The 26,613-nt window shown below is 48.3% G+C and overlaps 1 protein-coding gene across 7 annotated transcripts in view; it reads left to right on the forward strand.

The window, feature by feature from the left end:
* The first annotated feature begins 7,305 nt into the window (after positions 1-7,305).
* LOC144933057 (homeobox protein cut-like 1) overlaps positions 7,306-26,613 on the forward strand; it is a 198,265-nt gene continuing 178,957 nt past the window's right edge. For all 7 annotated transcript variants that reach the window (XM_078857540.1, XM_078857546.1, XM_078857547.1 and 4 more), the window contains exon 1: positions 7,306-7,873. In XM_078857540.1, coding sequence (XP_078713666.1) covers positions 7,811-7,873 — 63 coding nt within the window. In that variant the 5' untranslated portion in view covers positions 7,306-7,810. The remainder of the gene's footprint in view (positions 7,874-26,613) is intronic.

Here is a 26,613-nt window from a genome sequence, read left to right on the forward strand (position 1 = left end):
CCGGACAAGGACCGGAGGACAACTCCCACGTGCACCAGAGGCCAGCACCCATAGTCCCCCCCCACACAAATGGATTCAATAATCTGTAACTGTGTCGCCATCGCTTCGCTATATCACAGTCCCGCGCCTGCAACATCTGGTTTGGCCACGCGCGTGTGGTCAATTTTAGTGGTCGCGTGTGTGTGTGTGAGACGGGAGAGATCTCAAGAGAATAAATCTTGCTCTGGGTGGTGTGTTGCGTGCAGTTTGATGTAATGTGTGCACAGTCAACTAAACTTAAAAAAATTAATTTTTTTACCAGAAAAGAGCCCACTGAGCTATGTAGCGTTTTTTCAGATGCGACCTGGCCACAAATGACAGCCCAACGAAGCGGGCTTATCATCATCATCATCATGCGGACATTTAGATCAGCCACATTCTCTAAACGCGTCGAAATGTTGATAAATGTGGAGAGAAAAACCGGGGGACCCGGGGAAAAATCCACGCGAGCACGGGGAGAGAGACGTGGTGACTCCAAATACACAGCAGGTATCAGGGTCGGAATTGAACCCACGACATCCTGTGTACCAGGCGAGGTAGTTAACATCTCCTAGCCACCGTGGCACCACTTACACTGATACAAAACATCATAAGAGAGAAATTAACGAGAGAAGCAGACCGTAGGGATGCACACGGGATAAGCCACATTGATCTAGAGCGAGAGAAAGGCAAATAAAGATCCTCCGTATAGTTTCAGCAAACTTTTGGGGCAAGTGCTGTTCGCGAGCACCTTCTACGTGACTTTACCGAAATAACCAAGAAGATGAATAATAGGATAGCAAACAAAAACATCTAATATCATCGAGAGGCAGAAGAATATGAAGGTTACAGTGTGGTTGGTGTTTCAGTGTCAACGGAATGTTACGCTCCTCTCGATGATGTATCGTCGTGAATTAAGAATTGTGTCGATTTTCATTGATGGGGTGGAGGGATAACAATGGGATAAAGGAGGCTGCTGCTGCTGTTGTTGTTGCAAACGGTCAACACTCAACCTCAATTCCACTCTACCAATATGTGTGTGTGTGTGGGGTGTAATAATGGTCTGTGTAGCTGCACTATTGGTATGCAACTATAACAAAGGTGCAAGGCTGCTTGATTGTTGCACGCAGCCTTACGCCTCCTGTCCAGAAAACTCACTCTGAACCTGCTTACAATATCGTGTGCAAGTATATACACACACGCCCAAGGACATGTGGTTGGAGATGGAACAGGATTGCTTTCATCTAATGAGTATTAAAATAAAAAAATATACGGACGCTTTTTGTTTCGGAGAGGGCGTGAAAACCAAATCATCGATGTCCCCACGTTTATCGGAGGGATCGACCAAAAACTATTGACGTCAAATGATCGATGTATCGGGAACCAAAGTATCGATGTCACCGATGTATTGACGTCTCTTGCCCATCCCTGATCCAGACAAAGACACGAGACACCCATCGATGAGACGCGCATCGATGGAGAGAGAGAGAGAGTGAGAATGAGAGAGGCAGCGATACAGAGATGTCGACTTTGAGTGGATAACACAGCGAGAGAGCTGAAAAGAAAGAGAGAGCGAAAGACTTTTGACTTTTAAACAACTTTTATTGCCGCCCGCAGCAAACAGCACTGGAGGCGATTTCGGTACGAAATACACAAAGTCACCAGCAAACCCATAACAAGGAGAGATAGAGAGAGAGGGCGGGTAGTAGAGAGATAGGGAAGAGCTAAATAGGAGGATCAGAGCGTGCTTCTTCGTGTTGATGTTGGTGTCTACACGAAGAAAGTAGCACAGATTGATTTTGTTTCAAAATGGAAAACACGAAAAACGTTCATTTAAAAATATGGGGGGGAGCACATAAAGCAAAGCAATGAAAACATTAACCCGTAAAACAAAGTTTTTCACTATAAATCCTTTATATGCGTGGCATCGGGACGGCTAGAGTCCTCTCGTCCTCTGGCTTGAGATGGCTGCCACCTATGGGTCAGATGATTGTGTGCCAGCATTAACCAATTGGTAAATAAATGTTTTTAAACAATTCCCTAAACAGTGTGAAATTTTGAAAAAAAATTTCACGAAAATTCATTGTCACGCACAACGAGTCTGTGTGCAAAATGTCAGCTCGATTGGATCACGGGAAGTGGGTTAAAAAACGAGCGAAAGATGTGCACGGTCCTAAGCAAGCAAGCAAGCGAACTTAATATAAAGGATTTAAAAAAACAAATAAATGATGAACGAAGCAAAGTGCCGACTAAACCGAGCATCTTCTTGTTTCCTCTGATCGTAAACAAAGAGGGAGTTAAAGAGAGCAGCAGCAGCAGCAGCACACAGAGAGGAGAGAGGTGGAGAGAGGGGAGAGATATAAAGAGACAGACACCCAGAGGAGGGATGCAGAGTAAGGGAGAGATAAATGTAGGACGGCACATCCGAGACACAAAGTGAGAGGTTCACAGAGGGAGAGAGAGAGACGGGGAGAGAGAACACATCTCTCGCACAAGGAAAGCGGCAAGGGAGAAGGGCAAGAACACACACACACACGAAGAGAGAATCACACACACACAGGGAGAGAGAATCACACACACACAGGGAGAGAGAATCACACACACACAGGGAGAGAGAATCACACACACACAGGGAGAGAGAATCACACACACACACGAAGAGAGAATCACACACACACAGGGAGAGAGAATCACACACACACACGAAGAGAGAATCACACACACACAGGGAGAGAGAATCACACACACACAGGGAGAGAGAATCACACACACACAGGGAGAGAGAATCACACACACACACGAAGAGAGAATCACACACACACAGGGAGAGAGAATCACACACACACAGGGAGAGAGAATCACACACACACACGAAGAGAGAATCACACACACACAGGGAGAGAGAATCACACACACACAGGGAGAGAGAATCACACACACACACGAAGAGAGAATCACACACACACAGGGAGAGAGAATCACACACACACAGGGAGAGAGAATCACACACACACACGAAGAGAGAATCACACACACACAGGGAGAGAGAATCACACACACACAGGGAGAGAGAATCACACACACACAGGGAGAGAGAATCACACACACACGCAGGGAGAGAGAATCACACACACACACACGAAGAGAGAATCACACACACACGAAGAGAGAATCACACACACACACGAAGAGAGAATCACACACACGCAGGGAGAGAGAATCACACACACACAGGGAGAGAGAATCACACACACACAGGAAGAGAGAATCACACACACACAGGGAGAGAGAATCACACACACACAGGGAGAGAGAATCACACACACACACGAAGAGAGAATCACACACACACAGGGAGAGAGAATCACACACACACACGAAGAGAGAATCACACACACACACGAAGAGAGAATCACACACACACAGGGAGAGAGAATCACACACACACACGAAGAGAGAATCACACACACACACGAAGAGAGAATCACACACACACACGAAGAGAGAATCACACACACACACGAAGAGAGAATCACACACACACAGGGAGAGAGAATCACACACACACACAGGGAGAGAGAATCACACACACACAGGGAGAGAGAATCACACACACACACGAAGAGAGAATCACACACACACACGAAGAGAGAATCACACACACACACGAAGAGAGAATCACACACACACACGAAGAGAGAATCACACACACACAGGGAGAGAGAATCACACACACACACAGGGAGAGAGAATCACACACACACACGAAGAGAGAATCACACACACACACGAAGAGAGAATCACACACACACACGAAGAGAGAATCACACACACACACGAAGAGAGAATCACACACACACAGGGAGAGAGAATCACACACACACAGGGAGAGAGAATCACACACACACAGGGAGAGAGAATCACACACACACAGGGAGAGAGAATCACACACACACACGAAGAGAGAATCACACACACACACAGGGAGAGAGAATCACACACACACAGGGAGAGAGAATCACACACACACACGAAGAGAGAATCACACACACACAGGGAGAGAGAATCACACACACACAGGGAGAGAGAATCACACACACGCAGGGAGAGAGAATCACACACACACAGGGAGAGAGAATCACACACACACAGGGAGAGAGAATCACACACACGCAGGGAGAGAGAATCACACACACACAGGGAGAGAGAATCACACACACACAGGGAGAGAGAATCACACACACACAGGGAGAGAGAATCACACACAAAGGGAGAGAGAATCACACACACACAGGGAGAGAGAATCACACACACGCAGGGAGAGAGAATCACACACACGCAGGGAGAGAGAATCACACACACACAGGGAGAGAGAATCACACACACACAGGGAGAGAGAATCACACACACACAGGGAGAGAGAATCACACACACGCAGGGAGAGAGAATCACACACACACAGGGAGAGAGAATCACACACACACAGGGAGAGAGAATCACACACACACAGGGAGAGAGAATCACACACACGCAGGGAGAGAGAATCACACACACACAGGGAGAGAGAATCACACACACACACAGGGAGAGAGAATCACACACACGCAGGGAGAGAGAATCACACACACACAGGGAGAGAGAATCACACACACGCAGGGAGAGAGAATCACACACACACAGGGAGAGAGAATCACACACACGCAGGGAGAGAGACATTTATTGACACACACAGAGAGAGCAGGAATCACACACACACAGAGAGAGGGAGGGAGCAGGAATCACAACCACACACATACAGAGAGAGATAAAGGGAGAATCACAGAGCGAGACACACACACACACGGGTGGAGAGAGAGAATCAGATAGAGCACAAAGACACCGACACACACACACAGGCGCAGACACACACACACGGTCAGAGAGAGGTAGAGGGAGAATCACACACACACAGTGAGATAGAATAACACAGAGTCAGAGAGAATCACACACACACAGGTTCAGAGAGAATCACACACACACACACACAGTGAGAGAGAATAACACAGGGTCAGAGAGAATCACACACACAGGGTCAGAGAGAATCACACACACACACACACAGTGAGATAGAATAACACAGGGTCAGAGAGAATCACACACACACAGTGAGATAGAATAACACAGGGTCAGAGAGAATCACACACACACAGTGAGATAGAATAACACAGGGTCAGAGAGAATCACACACACACAGTGAGATAGAATAACACAGGGTCAGAGAGAATCACACACACACAGTGAGATAGAATAACACAGGGTCAGAGAGAATCACACACACACAGTGAGAGAGAATAACACAGGGTCAGAGAGAATCACACACACACAGGTTCAGAGAGAATCACACACACAGTGAGATAGAATAACACAGGGTCAGAGAGAATCACACACACACAGGGTCAGAGAGAATCACACACACACAGGGTCAGAGAGAATCACACACACAGTGAGATAGAATAACACAGGGTCAGAGAGAATCACACACACACAGGGTCAGAGAGAATCACACACACACAGGGTCAGAGAGAATCACACACACAGTGAGATAGAATAACACAGGGTCAGAGAGAATCACACACACAGGGTCAGAGAGAATCACACACACACAGGGTCAGAGAGAATCACACACACACAGTGAGAGAGAATCACACACACACAGGGTCAGAGAGAATCACACACACACAGGGTCAGAGAGAATCACACACACACAGGGTCAGAGAGAATCACACACACAGGGTCAGAGAGAATCACACACACACAGTGAGAGAGAATCACACACACACAGGGTCAGAGAGAATCACACACACACAGGGTCAGAGAGAATCACACACACACAGGGTCAGAGAGAATCACACACACACAGGTTTAGAGAGAATCACACACACACAGGGTCAGAGAGAATCACACACACACAGTGAGAGAGAATCACACACACACAGGGTCAGAGAGAATCACACACACACAGGGTCAGAGAGAATCACACACACACAGGGTCAGAGAGAATCACACACACAGGGTCAGAGAGAATCACACACACACAGTGAGAGAGAATCACACACACACAGGGTCAGAGAGAATCACACACACACAGGGTCAGAGAGAATCACACACACACAGGGTCAGAGAGAATCACACACACAGGGTCAGAGAGAATCACACACACACAGTGAGAGAGAATCACACACACACAGGGTCAGAGAGAATCACACACACACAGGTTTAGAGAGAATCACACACACACAGTGAGAGAGAATCACACACACACAGGGTCAGAGAGAATCACACACACACAGGGTCAGAGAGAATCACACACACACAGGGTCAGAGAGAATCACACACACACAGGTTTAGAGAGAATCACACACACACAGTGAGAGAGAATAACACACACACAGGGTCAGAGAGAATCACACACACACAGGGTCAGAGAGAATCACACACACACAGGGTCAGAGAGAATCACACACACACAGTGAGAGAGAATCACACACACACAGGGTCAGAGAGAATCACACACACAGGGTCAGAGAGAATCACACACACACACAGTGTCAGAGAGAATCACACACACACACAGTGAGAGAGAGAATCACACACACACACAGTGAGAGAGAGAATCACACACACACAGGTAGACGAGACGGGCAGCGCACAACACAGACACGGAGAGAGTGAGCAAGAGCACACACACACACAGACACACACACACAGACACACACACAGACACACACACACAGACACACACACACACACAGACACACACACAGACACACAGACACACACAGACACACACACACACAGACACACACACAGACAGACACACACACACACAGACACACACAGACACACACACAGACAGACACACACAGACACACACACACAGACACACACAGACACACACACAGACACACACACACACACACACAGACAGACACACACACAGACACACACACACACAGACACACACAGACACACACACAGACAGACACACAGACACACACACACACAGACACACACACACAGACACACACACACAGACAGACACACAGAGACACACACACACACAGACACACACACACAGACACACACACACAGAGACACACAGACACACACACAGACAGACACACACACACAGACACACACACAGAGACACACAGACAGACACACAGAGACACACACACAGACACACAGACACACAGACACAGACACACACAGACACACACACACACAGACACACACACAGACAGACACACACAGACAGACACACACAGACAGACACACACACACAGACACACACAGGCAGAGAGAGAGCATGAGCTAGAGACACACACACAGACAGACACACGGGGAGAGAGAGCGAGAGAATAGAGAGCAGCAGCAGCAGCACACACACACAACACAGAGAGACACACACCGACACGCACACACGGCGAGGGAGAGAGAGATAATGAGCTAGAGTGGACACACACACAGACGCACACCGACACACACAGACACACCGACACACACCGACACAGAGACACACACGGCGAGAGAGAGAGGGAGAAGGGAGAAAGATACAAAACAAAGTTTGACGTCTCTTAATGGGCGAGCCGAGTCGGTGCGCGGCGCACAACGTGGCGGGCTGCTGCTGCTGCACCACCACCACCACCATCATCACCACCACCACCATCACCACCACCATCATCATCACCATCACAGCTCGGGCGATACAGCGACCACCATCATCACCGTCGTCGGCCCCGTGTCCCTCAAGATGGCGGAGAGAGAAGGATCGATGCTCCAATATTGGAAGAAATTTGATCTACAGCGGCTGCAGGTCGGTCCGCGTTGTTGTTGTTGCTGTTGTTGTTGTTGGTGGTGGTGGTTGTTGTTGTTGTGGCGGCCCGGGCATGGGGCATGGCGGAGCGAGCGAGCGAGGGAGGGATAGAGGGGATGGTGATGATGGTGGGATGGAGGAGAGGATGACGACGATGATGATGGTGATGATGATGATGGGATGGAACGGACGAGGATGGAGGGGGGGATGATGATGGTGGTGATGGAGGAGGGGATGATGATAATGGGATGGAGGAGATGATGGAGGAGGGGGGGGATGATGGAGAGGATGGGGATGATGATGATATGGAGGAGGGGATGATGAGATGGAGGGGATGGAGCGGACGAGGATGGAGACGCGCCGTTGATGACAGGAGGAGGAGGAGGCGGTGGTGATGATGGTGGGGAGGGTCCCGACATCACCACCACCATCATCACCACCACCACCATCATTTGGCGCTGGGTTTGTTGTTGTTTTATTTCGCTGGCGATGCGAGCGAGCGAGAGAGCGGCGGGGAGATGTGGAACAGAACCCAAGGGGGGGGGGGGCAGACAGCAGAAGCAAGATTCGTATTTGTCCTGCCTACGGATCGCTCTGAGAGTGATGGTGGGACCCCCCCCCCCCATATCCATTGATGATTGGGAGAGATGATTGACGATGATGATGATGCTGGCGATGATGGTTGATTGTTGGTAACATGGTGGCCGTGACCGTGAAGGAGCCACGCTACCCGGCACTGCTGCTGGGTCGTAGAGCTCACGGTTAATACCGACTGACATCACCCCCCACCACCACTATCATCAACATCCCCATCATCATCCCCCATCATCACCATCATCATTCCCATGACAGCCCCGCCAACCACCACCAGACGGTACCGTCATCACCCCAGTGGCGGCGTGGTGGCAGCAACGTGCCACCTTCGATTTTTTTTTTTGCGCCATCAGCATAACCATCATCATCACTCCCCATCATCATCACCACCACCACTCCCCATCATCATCAGCATCACCACCACCATCATCACCACCATCAGCACCACCATCAGCATAATCACCACCACTCCCCATCATCATCACCACCACTCCACATCATCATCATCACCACCACTCCACATCATCACCACCACTCCACATCATCATCACGACCATTATCACCACCATCATCATCACCACCACCATCAGAAGCAGCAGCAACGAGACACGTGGGTCTGTCTCTGCTGTTTGTAAAATTTCTCATCTCTTATCCATCCTTCTCCCCCAGCAAGCCACCCCCACACCGCATCCGCTCTGCTCCCATTGTTCTCTCCCCATTGTTCTCTCGCCATTGTTATCTCGCCATTGTTCTCGCGTCTCTTGCTTTGCTGGGTCGAGCCTCTTGGATTCCACGTCCGTTCTAGAACCGTGCGTGGTTGGGTTTAGTGGTGGTAGTGGTGGTCATCTCACGAGTTAAGGTATGTTGTTTGGCAATATATTTTTTATTATTATTTGTTTTGTTTCTTCTAATATATATACCGGGCAAGGACGTTGGGTGCTGAGAAGGTCGTATGGGGTGGGCGTTTAAATTGTATTTATTTTATTTTATTAGTAGCGAGGTCAGCCACTCCAGTTGTGGTCTCGAGTAGTCGTTGTGATGTTGTATGCTCCACTTGTGGGGGGGTCACCTTGGGGGGGGGGGGTCCCCCTATCCCCTTTTCATCCCGAGATCATCCCCCATTGTCTGAGTCGTCAGCCAGACATGGGTCAAGGTCTCTCTTTCTCTATCTCTCATGAGTCTCAGAGTCTTCGCTTTGATCGGCAAGGTCTCTCTCTGTGTGTCTTATTTGGTCGATTTTTTTTAGTAAAGTAAAAAATACAATTGGGGGGGGGGTTATTTTACTTTGGGTCCCCTTTCTATTCAATGTTGCCATTGAGGGGGGTCCCTTTTTGGGGTCTCTTGGTCCAGGGTTATTCCTCTGTTGGTGTCACTTTTCGCGGTGTCTTTTTTGAAGGATCTCAAAGTCCGTCGTGTCCCTGCACTTGACATTTCTGATTTTGGGTACCCCCCGGATAAATCCCTTCCATGGTCCATGTGGGTGACACTATTAGAAGATTATAATTATTATTTGAGCAGTATTGTGTACATAGATCGGTATACACCATTGTCGCTATGAATATTACTCACAGTTCGTTCATAGATAATGTGCAGAGAGTAGCAGACACACAGGGTTACATATTATATATACGGGAGGACCCACCAACACCTTATTGTGAATTCGTAATGTAATGCATTGCGGTAAATCCACGTGTAGGTTCTTGATAATAAGTCTCATCCAGCAGTGGCTGGAACACGGCAGAGAATCACGACGATGTTAATGTTATCCACACGTGCCCGCTTGCATGTGCAGCCACAACCGTGTTGTGTGCTCTATAAAGTAAAACCCTGCAGTATAAATTATAACTTTGTGTGTGTGTGTATAACGTACGAATGGACATGACAACAACCGAAAAAAATACTTTGGCAGTGACGTACAACCACCACTTGAGGTGTGGTAATGTATTGTTTTTAATTATAAAGTTATTAGTAGTACTATTGCAATCATTGTTATGGTGCTACCCTATGGCATTACTGCGTGTGTTAAAGGGACACGTATGCTCCATGTCCTTATTAATTTAACACGAGACATTGGCGATGTCGCAACAGGTGAGTCTGTGCCATGTTTAGTAAGCCTGTGCTAGAAAGGAAATAACATAATAATAAACAATTACATTCTCACGACGTTTCGACTGCAACACAAGCAATCGTCATCAGGTGTGACATGCACAGCAAGGAAATTTGGGGGAAAAAATGTTTCTTGCTGTGGATTTCACACCTGATGATGATTGCTTGTGTTGCAGTCGAAACGTCGTGAGAATTGTATTGTTTTATATTTTTATTATTTCCCTTCTACGTGACTTTACCGAAAGAACCAAGAATATGAATCCCTGCAGTCACGAAAGCTTTAAATCGAAATGTAATCCTGTGCTGTGTATAATCCCACCACATCATAGACTCACAATGCTGTGTTAGAGCGTCAGTGTTACAGCAGCAGAGTACTGTGTATAGTGTCAGTATTATTATCAAACACACCGTGTACCCACTGACTTACCAAACATAAGCTCAACGTAAGATCAAAAGACTCGTGTGTAAGTTAGGATGATTGCCGGGGCAAGAGTTGGTGAGCACCCATCAACACACACACACACTTCAAATGAATATTAAGTCATCTTCCCTCGATATTGCACAGTTCGCAAGCACATGTGTACACTGTACGTGGTATATATATGTGTGAATCTTAATCATGTTGTCATAACTGTGCAGTTATTATTTTTATTCCCGGGTGCAATGTGTGAGAATGTTGAATTGTGTCCTGTGGATATGCCATTGGTCGTGTAGACACGTGTACCCACTGTGCTTTTTGTATGTGAAGTGAGTTGTGTATGTTCGTATGTGCTCTGAATGTGTTAACTGCGACGCAGAAGCTGGAGCTTGTGAAACTCACACTAGAAACCTCTCCAGTGTGTGTACGATGGAGGGTTACAATGCAATAATTTAATTTTCCAGCCACACTACAGCGCCCTCCATGAAGATTTGATCTCACGTCTCTCTGCCAGTGTGTTGTTGGTGTGTGTGGTTTGTGCATTTGGTGAACCGCTCTTACCAACAAAGTCCCACTCATTTCCACATTCACAAGCAAAGCAATCATAACCTGGTTGCCCGAGATGTGTGTGTTTGTGTGATCTTGGTTAGAGTCCCAGCCAACATCATCATCATCAGTGGCCGGTGATATCCGGAACCCTTTCTGGTTCCCCTGTGGTCCCATCAACTCGCATTGATCTGCATCCTTTGTGAATGAACTACCCACGACCTGAACCATTGCTGTGTTGTCAAACGATCATCCGACTATGATTGACGTGGCATTTGGATGTCCTTCATCCAGCAGTGGATTGGCAAAGTTCTTCTTACATTGCGTGTTATAAAGATTTTTATTTTTATCACAGCGGGGGTACATTTTCGGCTGCGTTATGAAGAGGGTAAAATAAAAATTCTGTTTTACATTGAGTCTAGAGTTTGACATGAGATTTAGTTTGGACACGGTGTGAGTTTTAGGTGTGTGTGTGTACGCAATGTGTGTGAATGTGTTTGTCGTGTGCGTGTGTGTCCTTGCTTCCCATGTAAAACGTCAAGGCAATGGGGATGAAAAGCAGAGCACATGGCGTGTACATTGTCTGCTAAATATAAACCTCTGTTCGGAGGATGCAGACTTGTCAGGAGTGTGGCGTGTTTAAACACAGGTTGCCATTTGGGGTTAGAGACACGGGTTTAGTGTTATTGGCAGAGTTCAGGTTAAGTTGAAGTGTCGTGTTATATGATCAGTGTTTTGGGGTGCTGATCTGCCACTGTGTTAGTGGGTATGGTGAAGAATGTGGTGCGTTGTTTTCACCGTTAGATGTTACTTGGGATAGGGTTCGTCCTAAAGTTTAGTGTTAGGGGGGTGGGGGGGCTCTGTTTAGCGTTGGGTTAAGATTCAGTGGTTGGTGTTGGGGTTTCAGAGTGATCCTGTTGTGTTTAGGGTTGTTTTGCGGGTTCGGGTTAATTTTGTAGGTTAAGTATGGGGGGAGAATCTGGGTTAAAACAACTCCATCTTCAAAGGGGGCATGTTCACACGAGTTTCAGCCACGTTAAGAGTTACACATGCAGTAGTTGTTTCGTCACAATGGCTTTAAACGAGTCCATTGTTACCGGTGATAATTGCTGTTGTAACAAAGGGCTTTATTACGTTGTGGGGTTTCTCCAGGCACGTGGGGTTCCTTAATTAAGGCACAAAAAACCCATTGCTTAGTTATCAAGTAATTGGTCAAACATCCAGTTTCAGGAGCCTCTTGGCCATACAACAAACTTTTTGAGATTAAGTGAATGTGTTTGCTTTCGCCCCCAGATTAAACAAATGACATGACAGCACTTTTATTGACTTACAACTTTCGTGAATGCAGGAATTCATATTCTTTGGTTCTCTGGGTAAAGTCACGTAGATAGGAAAAAATAAAATAATATAACTCATTGATTTCAGTACCGAATTGTGGATGTTTCATAGTTGATGATTGTGTGTTTGCTATTTAGGGGAGCGCACACACAGTAACATAACACAGCAACATAACACACGTTGCACCTTAACACGTAGCACAATACACATTTCAACATAACACACGCATCAAATGACACACACAGCACACAACACACACGCACAGCAACATAACACACACATAGAGACATACCACACACAACACATCACACACACAACACACATCACACAACACACAGAACACACACACAGAGACATCACACACACAACACATCACACAACACACACATCACACAACACATCACACAACACACATCACACAACACACAGAACACACACATAGAGACATAACACACACAACACATCACACACACAACACACATCACACAACACACAGAACACACACACAGAGACATCACACAACACATCACACACACAACACACATCACACAACACACAGAACACACATAGAGACATACCACACACAACACATCACACACACAACACATCACACAACACACACAACACACACACAGAGACATCACACACACAACACATCACACAACACACACATCACACAACACAACACACACACATCACACAACACAGAACACACACACAGAGACATCACACACACAACACATCACACAACACACATCACACAACACATCACACAACACACATCACACAACACACAGAACACACACATAGAGACATAACACACACAACACATCACACAACACACACATCACACAACACATCACACAACACATCACACAACACATCACACAACACACACATCACACAACACATCACACAACACACATCACACAACACACACATCACACAACACATCACACAACACACATCACACAACACACAGAACACACATAGAGACATAACACACACAACACATCACACACAACACACATCACACAACACATCACACACAACACACATCACACAACACACAGAACACACACATAGAGACATAACACACACAACACATCACACACAACACAACACACATCACACATCACACAACACACAGAACACACACATAGAGACATAACACACACAACACATCACACAACACACAGAACACACACATAGAGACATAACACACACAACACATCACACACAACACACGTCACACACACAAACGACACGTGAGTTTATCATCAACACTAATGAGATGGAGGCTGTTGGCATCCTGTGATGTGTTTAACGGGAAAACCCTTCGATTGTTGAGCTTTTACAGTATTTGCTCCGGTGTTAATATCTTTATCGATATATAAACAGTACAGTATGTTTGTGTGTGTGCGTGTTCTATTTTACGAAAAACGTGGCTTTCAAAATGCGCTTTTGTTATCCATTGTTCACGACAGGCGAGAGAGAGATGGGAAGCGTTGTCTGTGGGTACTTGAACGTGTTCTGGGCTTCTCCTAGGTCGACTCAGACTCAAGTGAGAGTGCAAAACTCCAGCACCGGGGGTTATATTAGAGGTGACATGTGGGGATGTCTTATTCCGCCTGTAAGCCGTACTATAGTAGTGGTACTACTGTATTGTTACCGTGGCTTCTTTGTTGTGTGCACGATGCATTGTACACAGTATCGGTATGCCTACTCGTACAGTACTGCGTTTGGTTAGAATGAATCGCTGTCACCCCGCTTGCCATCGTGTTTACCCCGCGTACAATACTGCACACACACACCACATACACACAGTGCAGTACACAAATACACGTGTGTGTGTGTGGGGTGTGTACACACACGTGTGTATGTGTGTGTGCACGTGTGTGTGTGGTGTGTATACACACGTGTGTATGTGTGGTGTGTGTGGTGTGTATGTGTGTATGTGTGGTGTGTATACACACACCACACATACACACAGTGCAGTACACAAATACACACGTGTGTGTGTGTGTATTTGTGTACTGCAGTCCAGTATTTGGTGTGTGCAATATCGTACACAGGGTAACACGTGTGTGTGTGTGTGGTATGTACACACACGTGTGTGTGTGGTGTGTGTAGTACACGTGTGTGTGCAGTACAGTGTGTTGTACTGTGTTTAAGAGTACAGTGCCGTGTTGTGTATCCTCACGACACGTGTGTGTGTGTACAGTGCGCCACGCCGTGACCCTTGTACAGTGCAGCGTGGTCTGCAGACACTGCCTTTGTGTGGCGGTGGTTCTAATATGATTACCCTGCAGTGTCACCCCGTGGGGTCGTCCATAAATGACGTCACGCACCTAGGAGGGGGGGTCAGACATTTGTGACGAGGGGGGAGGGGGGGGTTGAGAAATGTGACGTCACATCAAAATGCGCAACTTTAAATATAGACAACACGTTTTGCTTAATTAAATAGACTTTTTAATAAATATTTTCTCCTACAACATCAGAGTGCAGTGCCACATTAAATACGCACGACAATGACAATAGTTTAAAGCGATTTGAAGCATCTTTTATTTTTTGGTGGGGAGGGGGGGCTGCTGTTGTTGTTGCTGCTGCTGCTGTTGTTGCTGCTGCTGCTGTTGTTGCTGCTGCTGCTGTTGTTGCTGCTGCTGCTGTTGTTGCTGCTGCTGCTGTTGCTGCTGCTGCTGTTGCTGCTGCTGCTGCTGTTGTTGCTGCTGCTGCTGTTGTTGTTGCGTTGTGTATCCGTAGCGAACAGCACACGCTGTGTGTGTACACCACGTGTGCCCTCTGTGTGTGTGTCGCCTTGTGCGAGGGTCTACCACGTGTGTGTGTACACATGGTTACGACGTGCAGTAGTGAACAAACAACAACAACAAGCCCGCGACACATTCGTCAACAAGCAAATGTGGCCTTCAAATGGGAAATAAACGACGTTTCGGGCAACGACCCTAGTACCAAGAATAGAGGAAGACCCGTACCGTGCCATTGTTGTTGTACACTTTGTGTATACGAGGTCACACAGTCAAGCATGCTGTGTGTGTGTGTGCACGACAGCGTATACAGTGAAACCTTGGATTGCGAGCATAATTCGTTCCGGAAACGTGTTTGTAATCCAAAGCACTCGTATATCAAAGCACTCGTACATCAGCTGTGATCACGTGACAATCGGCAGACAAAGCGTATATACACGTACTACTCGTATTGCAAGACCTCGCTCGTTTATCAAATTAATATTTATTTAAAAATTTTGCTCGTCTTGCAAAACACTCGCAGACCAAGTTACTCGCAATCCAAGGTTTTACTGTACTGAGCAGAGGTGTGGACTCGAGTCATGTGACTTGGACTCGAGTCAGACTCGAGTCATGAATTTGATGACTTGCGACTCGACTTGGACTTGCATAACAATGACTTTGTCCCACCTCTGGTACTGAGTGCAGAGTCTGTAAAGTGTGTCCTGTGTGTGCACTGTGTAAGTCGCTTAGCGCGTCCTTACACTGTGTGTAATCTGTGTACTTACTTCCACTATATTATATCACTTGCGTGCCCTGTAATGTTTGCGTACGACTTATCGTTTTTAGTCTGCTAATTTTCTACCTACGTGACTTTACCGAAAGAACCAAAGAGTATGGATTCCTGCAGTCACGAAAGCTTCAAATCAAGACTCTGCGTGTCTCTCTGTCATAATCATCATCACAGTGGCTAGGAGATGTTAACTACCTCGCCTGGTCTACAGGAGGTCGTGGGTTCGATCTCGACCGTGACGCCTGCTGCTGCTGTATATTTAGAGTTTGCAGTGTCAATTCATCATCATCACGGTGGCTAGTAGATGTTAACTACCTCGCCTGGTACACAGGAGGTCGTGAGTTCGATCTCGACCGTGACGCCTGCTGCTGTATATTTGCAGTTTGCGTGTCTCTCTCTCTCCCCGTGGTCGCGTGGATTTTTCTCCGGGTCCTCCCAGTTTCCCCCCTCCACGTTTAGAATCAACATCACGCGCTTAGTGTATTTGGCTGCTGCTATAAAGGTCCCACGTGATGATGATAAGCCCACTTCGTTGAGCTGTCATTTGTGGTCAGGTCGCTTTTGAAAAAGAGCTGCATACGTCACTGGGCCATTACCTGATAAAAAAAATAGTTTCGTTTTAATTTAGAATCCGCCTGCATTCATTTATTCATCCTCCCTCCTCCTCCACACTCTCCCGTGTCACCACCAAACGTTGAGGATGGGGATGACTACATTACATTATTAATCATTCACACGCCAGTATTGAGCACACACACACACCGGGCCTGTGCAGGCACAGTAGCACATACAGTGGTGATCAATACAGCAGTCAACAGCACCAACGTACACACTGAATTGTGTTGTGTTGTGATATGTACTGCATATACAGAACTGTGGTGTGTCCAAGTAAGGAACTATTTTTTAACAGAGAAGGGGGTGGGGGTTTGTCTATTAACGTCTGGCAGTTAAAACCGGCCTTGGTTATCAATAAAGCCTGACTGCTGATGGGACATTGAACGTCAAAACTAGTCCTGGACTATAAAAGTCTGGCAGTTCAACCACCATTGGTTCTTGTCAGCCTGACTGCTGATGGGACATTGAACGTCAAAACTAGTCCTGGACTATAAAAGTCTGGCAGTTCAACCACCATTGGTGCTCGTCAGCCTGACTCTGCTGATGAGACACTGAACATCAAAACTAGTCCTGGACTATAAAAGTCTGGCAGTTCAACCACCATTGGTTCTTGTCAGCCTGACTCTGCTGATGAGACATTCAACGTCAAAACTAGTCCTGGACTATAAAAGTCTGGCAGTTCAACCACCATGGTTCTTGTCAGCCTGACTCTGCTGATGAGGCATTGAACGTCGAACACCTGTCCAGAGATTTCTTTATTGAACCAATGCCACCAGTGAAATGATGCACTCACAGAAGGCCATGTGGCTGATGAGATGTGTAAATGAATACTTGGGGTGGTTTTTTTTTGTACGTCGAGGGTCAAATATTTGAAGGAGGCATGTGCAGTATTGTCTGCTTATTTATGTTGTAACATTACCCTGCAAGACCGTACAGTATATGAATGCAGGGGCACTTGTTTTATTTCAGATTGTGTTATACTATACAGTGCTGCATACCTGTCAACCCCTTATCAGTGCCCTACCTTATTACAGACCAATTCAGACCTTATTGGTCACCCCCGTGCCCTTATAAATCTCAACGTTCATCCTACAAAATCCCATCACAAGGGAGAAACACAAATAGACAATCTTCACCACTAGTACACTCACCACTAGTACACTCACCACTAGTACACTCACCATGTTGAAACGGCTGTACGCTGTATGGACCTGGAAATTAAATTTGCCTGTACAAGAATACGGGGTAAACCGTGTGGGTTGACACTCCAAGGTGCATGGGTAATGGATGTGACGAAGGGCTCTGTGGTGCACTATGCAGTACTGTAGTAGCGTATACACAGGGCGGGCGAGATGTCTATATACCTCTGTGAGTTACAGCTTTAAAGTAAATGTATTGTGCAGGGGTATAGGGACTTCTCGACCACCGTGTTTTTATTTATATATACTATGGGGGTCATTGTTCTTGTTTGTGTGTGCGTGTTTTTGTCTTGAATCTCTGTGCACATGCTCGTTTGTGTATTTGTCTTGTCACTGTTCCTCTGCATATGCCAGTCTCTGTACTTAGTCTAGGACTCTATGTGTGTCTGTGTCAGTCTATATACTTAGTCTAGAATTTGTACTTAGTCTAGGACTCTGTGTGTCTGTGTCAGTCTCTGTCGCCATGTGTTTGTGTGTGTATATGTCAGTCGACCCGTGGCACCTGCTGGGTCTGCCCCGTGACCTCCTGCCAGCGGGCGTTCGACACTTCACGTGGTAGCCTCAAGGTGCACATGGCCTGGCACAAGCGTCGTGGTGACATCACCGCCACTTAGTGGCGAATGGCGGTTGTTGTTGTGTGAATGTGCCACTCGACATTTGTGCTTGCGTGTGTGTGTGCCCAATGAGACGTAATAATACGATGTTCGTATGTTTTACTTCTGTACGTATTATATTATGCAGAGAAGTAAAACATTTCTGCAGTGTGTTTCATCCCGTACACTTGTGTCTTGATTGTGTGTTTGTGCAGTGTGCAGTGTTTGCTCATAGCTCGGGCTTGAATTATGGTTGACAATGCTCAGGTTGATGTAGGAAGTTGGTGTCTCATTTCTCGTGCGCAACTCGAGGCGAGGGCTTCTTCGCAACCCCCAGTTCGACTCTGCTTGGTGCGGTGTGTAAAGCATTGGGGAGACAAAGGCGGCCGGGCGTGGTGCTGACCACCCAATCCTCCACGTGTGCCGTGCCGGCCCCCATAGATGCTCGCTAACAGCACTTGCCCCAACAGTCGGTTGAGGCTATACCGGGGGGGGGGATCTTTGTCTTTGTAGACCTATGTGTACATATCTCTTTCCGATATGGTAATGTCTACACTCTAGATGTATGCACTACTCTATATTCCTAAGTGTGTATCTTGCTCTGTGTTTATATAATGACAACCTCTGCAAGCTGGAAACATTGGGAGGGGAGGGGGAGCCCTAGTTTGGCTCGTCGTGAAAACTACTGGAGATCTGTGAAAAGTAACTTTATAGCTCATCGGATTCCTCCGGTGAAAACAAAAACATTCTGAAGTCAATTAAAAAATGTATGTCCTATACATGAATGTATCGGTGTGTATGGTATATAGTTTAAGGTATTTTTTTTATATACTGGTAGGAACCTTCTGGTTACACCAGCCCACAGGGGATTATTGTGTCCGTCCGTCGTGCAGGGGAGGGTGGGGAGGGGCTAGGTGGGGAGGGAGGGGCTGGGTGGGGAGGGGAGGGTGGGGAGGGGCTGGGTGGGGAGGGGCTGGTCACCCCGTGGTGCCCTTATAAAACTCAACGTTTAACCTACTCACGCCGGCTTGTGCCCGCCCTCACAGTCGGGCATATTTGCGGAATACACCACGCCGCCGTTGACCCTGGCCATTGACCGAGCAACCCAACGTTCCTACCAGTTCCCTCCGCAGGAATGTGTTTTTAACACCAGGTAGGAATTCGAGACCCTGCCTGGTGCAGTGGTCAGCGCGCTGTGTTATGAACAAGGCGACCCAAGTTCGATTCCCAGCCACGGCTATCATCAGTGGCGAGCGACAGCAGCAGAACTTGTCCTGGGCCAGCCACCCCTTAGCTCGGCTCGGCATTAAATAATGACCCAATGAGGTATGTACACATGAGCGGACCCTGGGAAGAAGAGTCCGAGGCAGCCACACAGGCGTGCTCCCGGCCACACCACTGCCCACAATTTCTGGCCGTTCTCGCCTTAATCGGTGCTCGCTTTACAGCTCGTGCCCCAGCAGTCTACAACAGGGGCCTGAGCCATAGCAGAGGCTACGTGACTTCACCGAAAACACCTAAGAGTATGAATCCTTGCAGTCACGAAAGCTTCAAATCTAGAATTAGTAGCAGAGGCTGCTAACACGTGTACCTGTGTGCGAACTTACGTCCCTCCGTTTTGTCATTCCGTTCTCTGGATGAGAACCTCCCCAGACCGGGACAGCTCACGAGGGTTATTGTTTTCATCCCCACCGCACTTTCACCACGTTGGTCTCGTGCGGGTTGATGTAGGCGGGGATAGACAGACATTGGGAGCACAGGAGAACAGTACAACAATGGTACAGAAACGTATATTGCTTACATATCTATCTTTTTTTAAAATCCAAACTTCAGCGGGTGAAAATACACTGCCGTTGCCCTAAGATGAATTAATAATAGCGACATGTTGAGTTAATTTGTCCAGACACTCACTGTCCGTATATACATACACACGGCCACACATACTTGCATGTATGTATGTATTAGATACAAACATGCACAAACTCGCCACCACACATATCAAGCCTGAAACAGACCGTCGGGGCAAGTGCTGCGAGCAGCACCTACGAAGGCCGGCACGGCACACGAGGGCGGTGGGTGGCCATCACCACGCCCGGCCGCCTTTGTCTTCCCAGCGGCGATGTTTACACATGGCACCAGGTACTCATTTGAGGCTGAGTCGACCTAGGGGAGGAGGCTCAGGACTTGTTCAGATAATCGTCACCGGTGATGGTGGCCGTGAGCGGGAATCGAACTCGGGTCGCCGGGTTCGGAGCGTGGCCCGCTAACCCCGACCCTTGCCGCTCCACACGCGGCCCGCTAACCCCGACACTTGCCGCTACACCCGTGTGCATTATCAGAATTGTTTTTGATACCGGAGGATTCCGATGAGCTATGAAGCTCTCTTTCACAGATGTCCATGTACGCATTGTACCTGACACACGCACACATGTTCACCTGTGCGTGTGTGTGTGCATGTGTGTTAGCAGCCACAGAGGGGAGCGGTGGCGCAGTGGTTAGCGCTACGCTGCGCTACGAACCTGGCGACCCGGGTTCGATTCCCGCTCACGGCCAACACCGGTGATGATTATCTGAACCGATCCTGGGCCTCCCCTAGGTCGACTCAGCCTCAAATGAGTACCCGGTGCGGTGTGTAAACATCGCCACTAGGGAGACAAAGGCGGTCGGGCGTGGCGCTGGCCACCCACCCCCTCGTGTACCGTTCCGGCCTTTATAGGTGCTCGCTAACAGCACTTGCCCTTACAGTTTGTTCAGGCTATATGGGGGATCTTTGTCTTTTTGCAGCCACAGAGAGCTAGAGTGGGGGGGGGGAGAGCGGTGGTGCAGCGGTTAGCGGGCTGCGCTACGAATCCGGCTATGACCGGAGTTCGATTCCCGCTCACGGCCAACACCAGTGACGATTATCTGAACCGGTTCCTGGGGGCCTCCTCCCCTAGGTCGACTCAGCCTCAAATGAGTTCCCTGCGCAGTGGCGTGTAAGCATCACCCACTGGGGAAGACAAAGGCGGCCGGGCTTGGTGTTGCCCCCCCCCTCGCCCTGTGCCGTGCCGGCCTTCATAGGTGTTGCTCGTTGACAGCACTTGCCCCAGCAGTCTTGCGGAGGCTACACGGGGGATCTTTATCTTTTGTGTTCAGCCAGAACCCACTGCTGCACTTGTGTGTGTGTGCAGCGTGCCCTGCGTTGTAGATGGCGTCGGGCGGACTGGGAAATATTATAATGAGAGCTGACAGTGTTCGCTCGGTCTGATGAATTTTTTAAACCAAATGAATAAACAATAGCACTTATATATTTATTTCTTTCAAGAGGCCGGGGCTGGCTGTCTGCGGTGGCGTGATCCTTTATCTTTGCACTCCTGCACGTTCAAGTGTGTGTCTGTGTGTCTGTCTGTGTGCCTGTGAGGCTATGTGTATGTGTGTGTCTCTACCGTATATCTGAACCGGTCCTGGGCCTCCTCCCCTGGTTCGACTCAGCCTCAAATGAGTACCCGGTGTGGTGTGTAAGCATTGCCACTGGTAAGACAAAGGCGGGTGGGCGTGGTGCTGGCCACCCAACCCCTCGTGTGCCGTACCAGCCTTGCCCCAACAGTCTGTTAAGGCTATACGGGGGATCTTTGTCTTTGTATGGGGAGCGGTGGCGCAAGTGGTTAGCGTGCTGCGCTTTGAACCCGGAGACCCAAGTTCAAATCCCACTCGCGACCAATAATAAACAGCTGCGAATATTTGAAACTCCCCTGACCCTTCCCTAGGTCAACTCAGCCTTAAATGAGTGCCTGGTTTCGTGTGAATCGCTACTTGGGAGACAAAGGCGGCCGGGCGTGGTGCTGGCCTCCTCCAATTCTGGCCTTAACGGGTGCTCGCAAACAGCCCTTTCCCCAACAGCCTGTTCAAGGCTCTACACAGGATCTTTATGCATGCGAGGCCACGGAAAGTAGCCCCAAAGTGCACCTAGCCTGGCACAAGTGCCGTGACAACATTACCGTGCGTGTGCCACCTTTATTTGATTCCTGGCCACGGCTAACATCCATTTGTCATTGATATCTGACCCTGTGCTCGGGTCTCCTGGAGGCTGACTCTACAACAGCACTGGGGAGACAAAGGTGGCGCGACATGGTGCTAACAGCACTCTGCTGATGCTAATCATCATCATCATCACGACCCATGGGGGCAGAGAGCCCGGATTATTGCAGGTGTCCACTGCACGTTTCGTTATTTGAATCCACTTTCCTCTTTGTCTTGTGCCCACATGCTCAAGTAGTGGCACCTAATTCTATGATGTCGTCAAGCCATCATCATTCTCTTGATGAATAATGAGATGGCTTACTCCACCTTCCTTGCATTCTCTGTTCGGTCTTTCTCTCTTTCCGGTTCCTATTTTCCCCCCCACCCCGAACAACAACGACAAGACACTTTTAATTTTCCTGTTGTTGCCCATGCTACATCATACGTGTGCCTGAAGGTTAACACACACACAGAGAGAGAGAGAGCACCCGATGAATCAGTATTATCGTGAGCACAGAGAGACCAAGTCGCTTGTCGTAACAATGGGGCTCGCACTGAACCTTTTGTCTCGAATTCACCACGCAGCCACAAACGCTTTGCAGCAGCGATGGGCATTGCACATTTGTGGCTGAGCCTACCTACCCGCGGCCCAAGCCCAGGTTGAGATGGCACAGAAGGTGGCGCTGGGTGATGATTATATATCTGAACCGGTCCTGGGCCTCCTTGCCCCTAGGTCGACTCAGCACCCAAACGAGTAACCCGGTGGGGGGTGTGGTAAACATCGTCGCTGGGAGAGACAAAGGCGGCCGGGCGTGGTGCTGGCCACCCACCCCCTCGTGTGCCGTGCCGGCCTTCATAAGTGCTCGCTAACAGCACTTGCCCCAAAAGTCTGTTAAGGCTACACGGGGGGAATCTTCTTATCTTTTGTGTGTTTTCGTGGGAGTGTGATTGTGCGTGCGTTACGCCACGTGGTTGAACGTGGTGTGTATGTGTGTTAAGTGTGCATTATGGTATGCATAGCGTTTATGGTTTATATATGTTTGCATTAACATATGGCGTGTGTGCACGAGCATTATCTACACATGTAGACTGTATGTCGGCAAGGATGGCATATCTATAAACACGGGTGAATGTAACTTACGGTGGTGGGCGTGTGTGGTGGCATCTTGCGTGTCCACGTGCATGCCTATCTCGCACAAGTATAATCTCACATTTGTGTGAAACGATGGATATCTCTCTCGCTCTCTCTCTCTCTCGCTTTCTCTCTCTTTCCGATCGTGGCCACCGTCAGGACAGAGCGGCCGATTGTCTGCCACAGCTGTCCGTGGCAGTGATCAATTGGGCAGCCGTGCCAAGGATAACAATGACTGTACACACACGCACACACACACGCGCATGCATATGTATGCATATTAACACAAAGACAAGGGGATCACAGCCACCACCACCACCCCGATTTCCCCCACCACCATCCACAACCCCGGGGTAGCCTTGAGCAGAATGCTGGGGGGGGGGGGTGCTGTTAGCGAGCACCTATGGAGGATAGGGAACAGCAACACTCGATAGATGGTGGATGGGGTGGTGGTGGTGGTGTTGACCAGATGGGATGGCCCATGATTAGTCCTTCCCCCCCAAAAACAATATGTAGTCACTACATAGTCTATGTAATCTGTCGCCGATGTTAACCGTTTAGCGGGAATCATATTCAGGTGGGCAGTTGCGTGGGTTCTAACATTTACAGCTCAAGTCTATGGGTCTCTGTGTGCGCGTCTATGGGTCTCTGTGTGAGTCTATGAGTCTTTGTGTGAGTCTGAGTCTTTGTGTGAGTCTGTGGGTGTCTTTGTGCGAGTGTCTGAGTCTCTGTGTGAGTCAATGAGTCTCTGTGGGAGTCTGAGTCTCTGTGAGTCTATGGGTCTCTGTGTGAGTCTATGGGTCTCTGTGTGAGTCTATGGGTCTCTGTGCGAGTCTGGGTCTCTGTGTGAGTATGGGTCTCTGTGTGAGTATGGGTCTCTGTGTGAGTCTATGGGTCTCTCTGTGAGTCTATGGGTCTCTGTGTGAGTCTATGGGTCTCTGTGAGTCTATGAGTCTCTGTGCGAGTCTATGAGTCTCTGTGTGTGAGTCTATGAGTCTGTGTGAGTCTATGGGTCTCTGTGCGAGTCTGAGTCTCTGTGTGAGTATGGGTCTCTGTGTGAGTCTGAGTCTCTGCGTGAGTCTCTGGGTCTCTGTGCGAGTCTATGGGGCTCTGTGCGAGTCTGAGACTCTGTGTGAGTCTATGGGTCTCTCTGTGTGAGTCTATGGGTCTCTGTGCGAGTCTCTGGGTCTCTGTGCGAGTCTGAGTCTCTGTGTGAGTATGGGTCTCTGTGTGAGTCTGAGTCTCTGCGTGAGTCTCTGGGTCTCTGTGCGAGTCTATGGGTCTCTGTGCGAGTCTGAGACTCTGTGTGAGTCTATGGGACTCTGTGTGACTCTATGGGTCTCTGTGTGTGAGTGTCTGGGTCTCTGTGCGAGTCAGAGTCTCTGTGTGAGTATGAGTCTCTGTGCGAGTCTCTGGGTCTCTGTGTGAGTGAGTCTCTGGGTCTCTACACAATTACAGCTACATGCGACTACATTACCAGGACGCTGCTCACGTGCGTACAGAAGAAGCCCATGAGAGATGCGTGCACTTGCTGTGAACTGCGCGTGAACTTCTTTCGCGCCGTACCGGAGCCAACCGTGATGATGATCGGAGAGACGGGAACACCAAACCTCGATTTAAAGCTTTCGTGACTGCAGGGATTCATCTTCTTGGTTCTTTCGGTAAAGTCACGTAGAAGGGAAATAATAAAATTCAACATAATATAATTAAATTATCACGACGTTTCGGCCACAACGCAAGCAGCCGTCCTCAGGTGAAGAACAGGTCTGTCGGAAAGACAGCGTCTGAATGAACACCACAAAGCTTGGCAGCGTCCGACAGCCCTGTTCTTCACCTGAGGACGGCTGCTTGCGTTGTGGCCGAAACGTCGTGAGAATTATTTTATTATGTTTTATTATTTTATTATTTCCATTCTACGTGACTTTACCGAAAGAACCAAGAAGATGAATCCCTGCAGTCACGAAAGCTTTAAATCGAGAGATGACACCAAACCTGTCAACCTCTCATCAGTGCCCTCCCCACCTGAACATCACAGACCAACTCAGACCGGATTGGTCAACCCGTGTGCCCCCTTATGAGTATCAACGTTCATCCGAGAAAGTCCCATCACAAGGGAGACACACAAATAGACAAATCGCCACCACTAGTACACTCAACACTAGTACACTCACCACTACACTCACCACTGCACTCACCACTAGTACACTCACCACTAGTACACTCACCACTACACTCACCACTGCACTCACCACTAGTACACTCACCACTAGTACACTCACCACTAGTACACTCACCACTGCACTCACCACCAGTACACTCACCACTACACTCACCACTACTACACTCACCACCAGTACACTCACCACTACACTCACCACTACTACACTCACCACCATTACACTCACCACGAGTACACTCACCACTACTACACTCACCACTACACTCACCACTACACTCACCACCAATACACTCACCACCAGTACACTCACCACTACACTCACCACCACTACACTCACCACCAGTACACTCACCACTACACTCACCACCACTACACTCACCACCACTACACTCACCACCAGTACACTCACCACTACTACACTCACCACTACACTCACCACTACACTCACCACCAATACACTCACCACCAGTACACTCACCACTAC

Source organism: Lampetra fluviatilis, chromosome 6 (genome assembly GCF_964198595.1).
Source record: "Lampetra fluviatilis chromosome 6, kcLamFluv1.1, whole genome shotgun sequence".
Classification (NCBI taxonomy): domain Eukaryota; kingdom Metazoa; phylum Chordata; class Hyperoartia; order Petromyzontiformes; family Petromyzontidae; genus Lampetra; species Lampetra fluviatilis.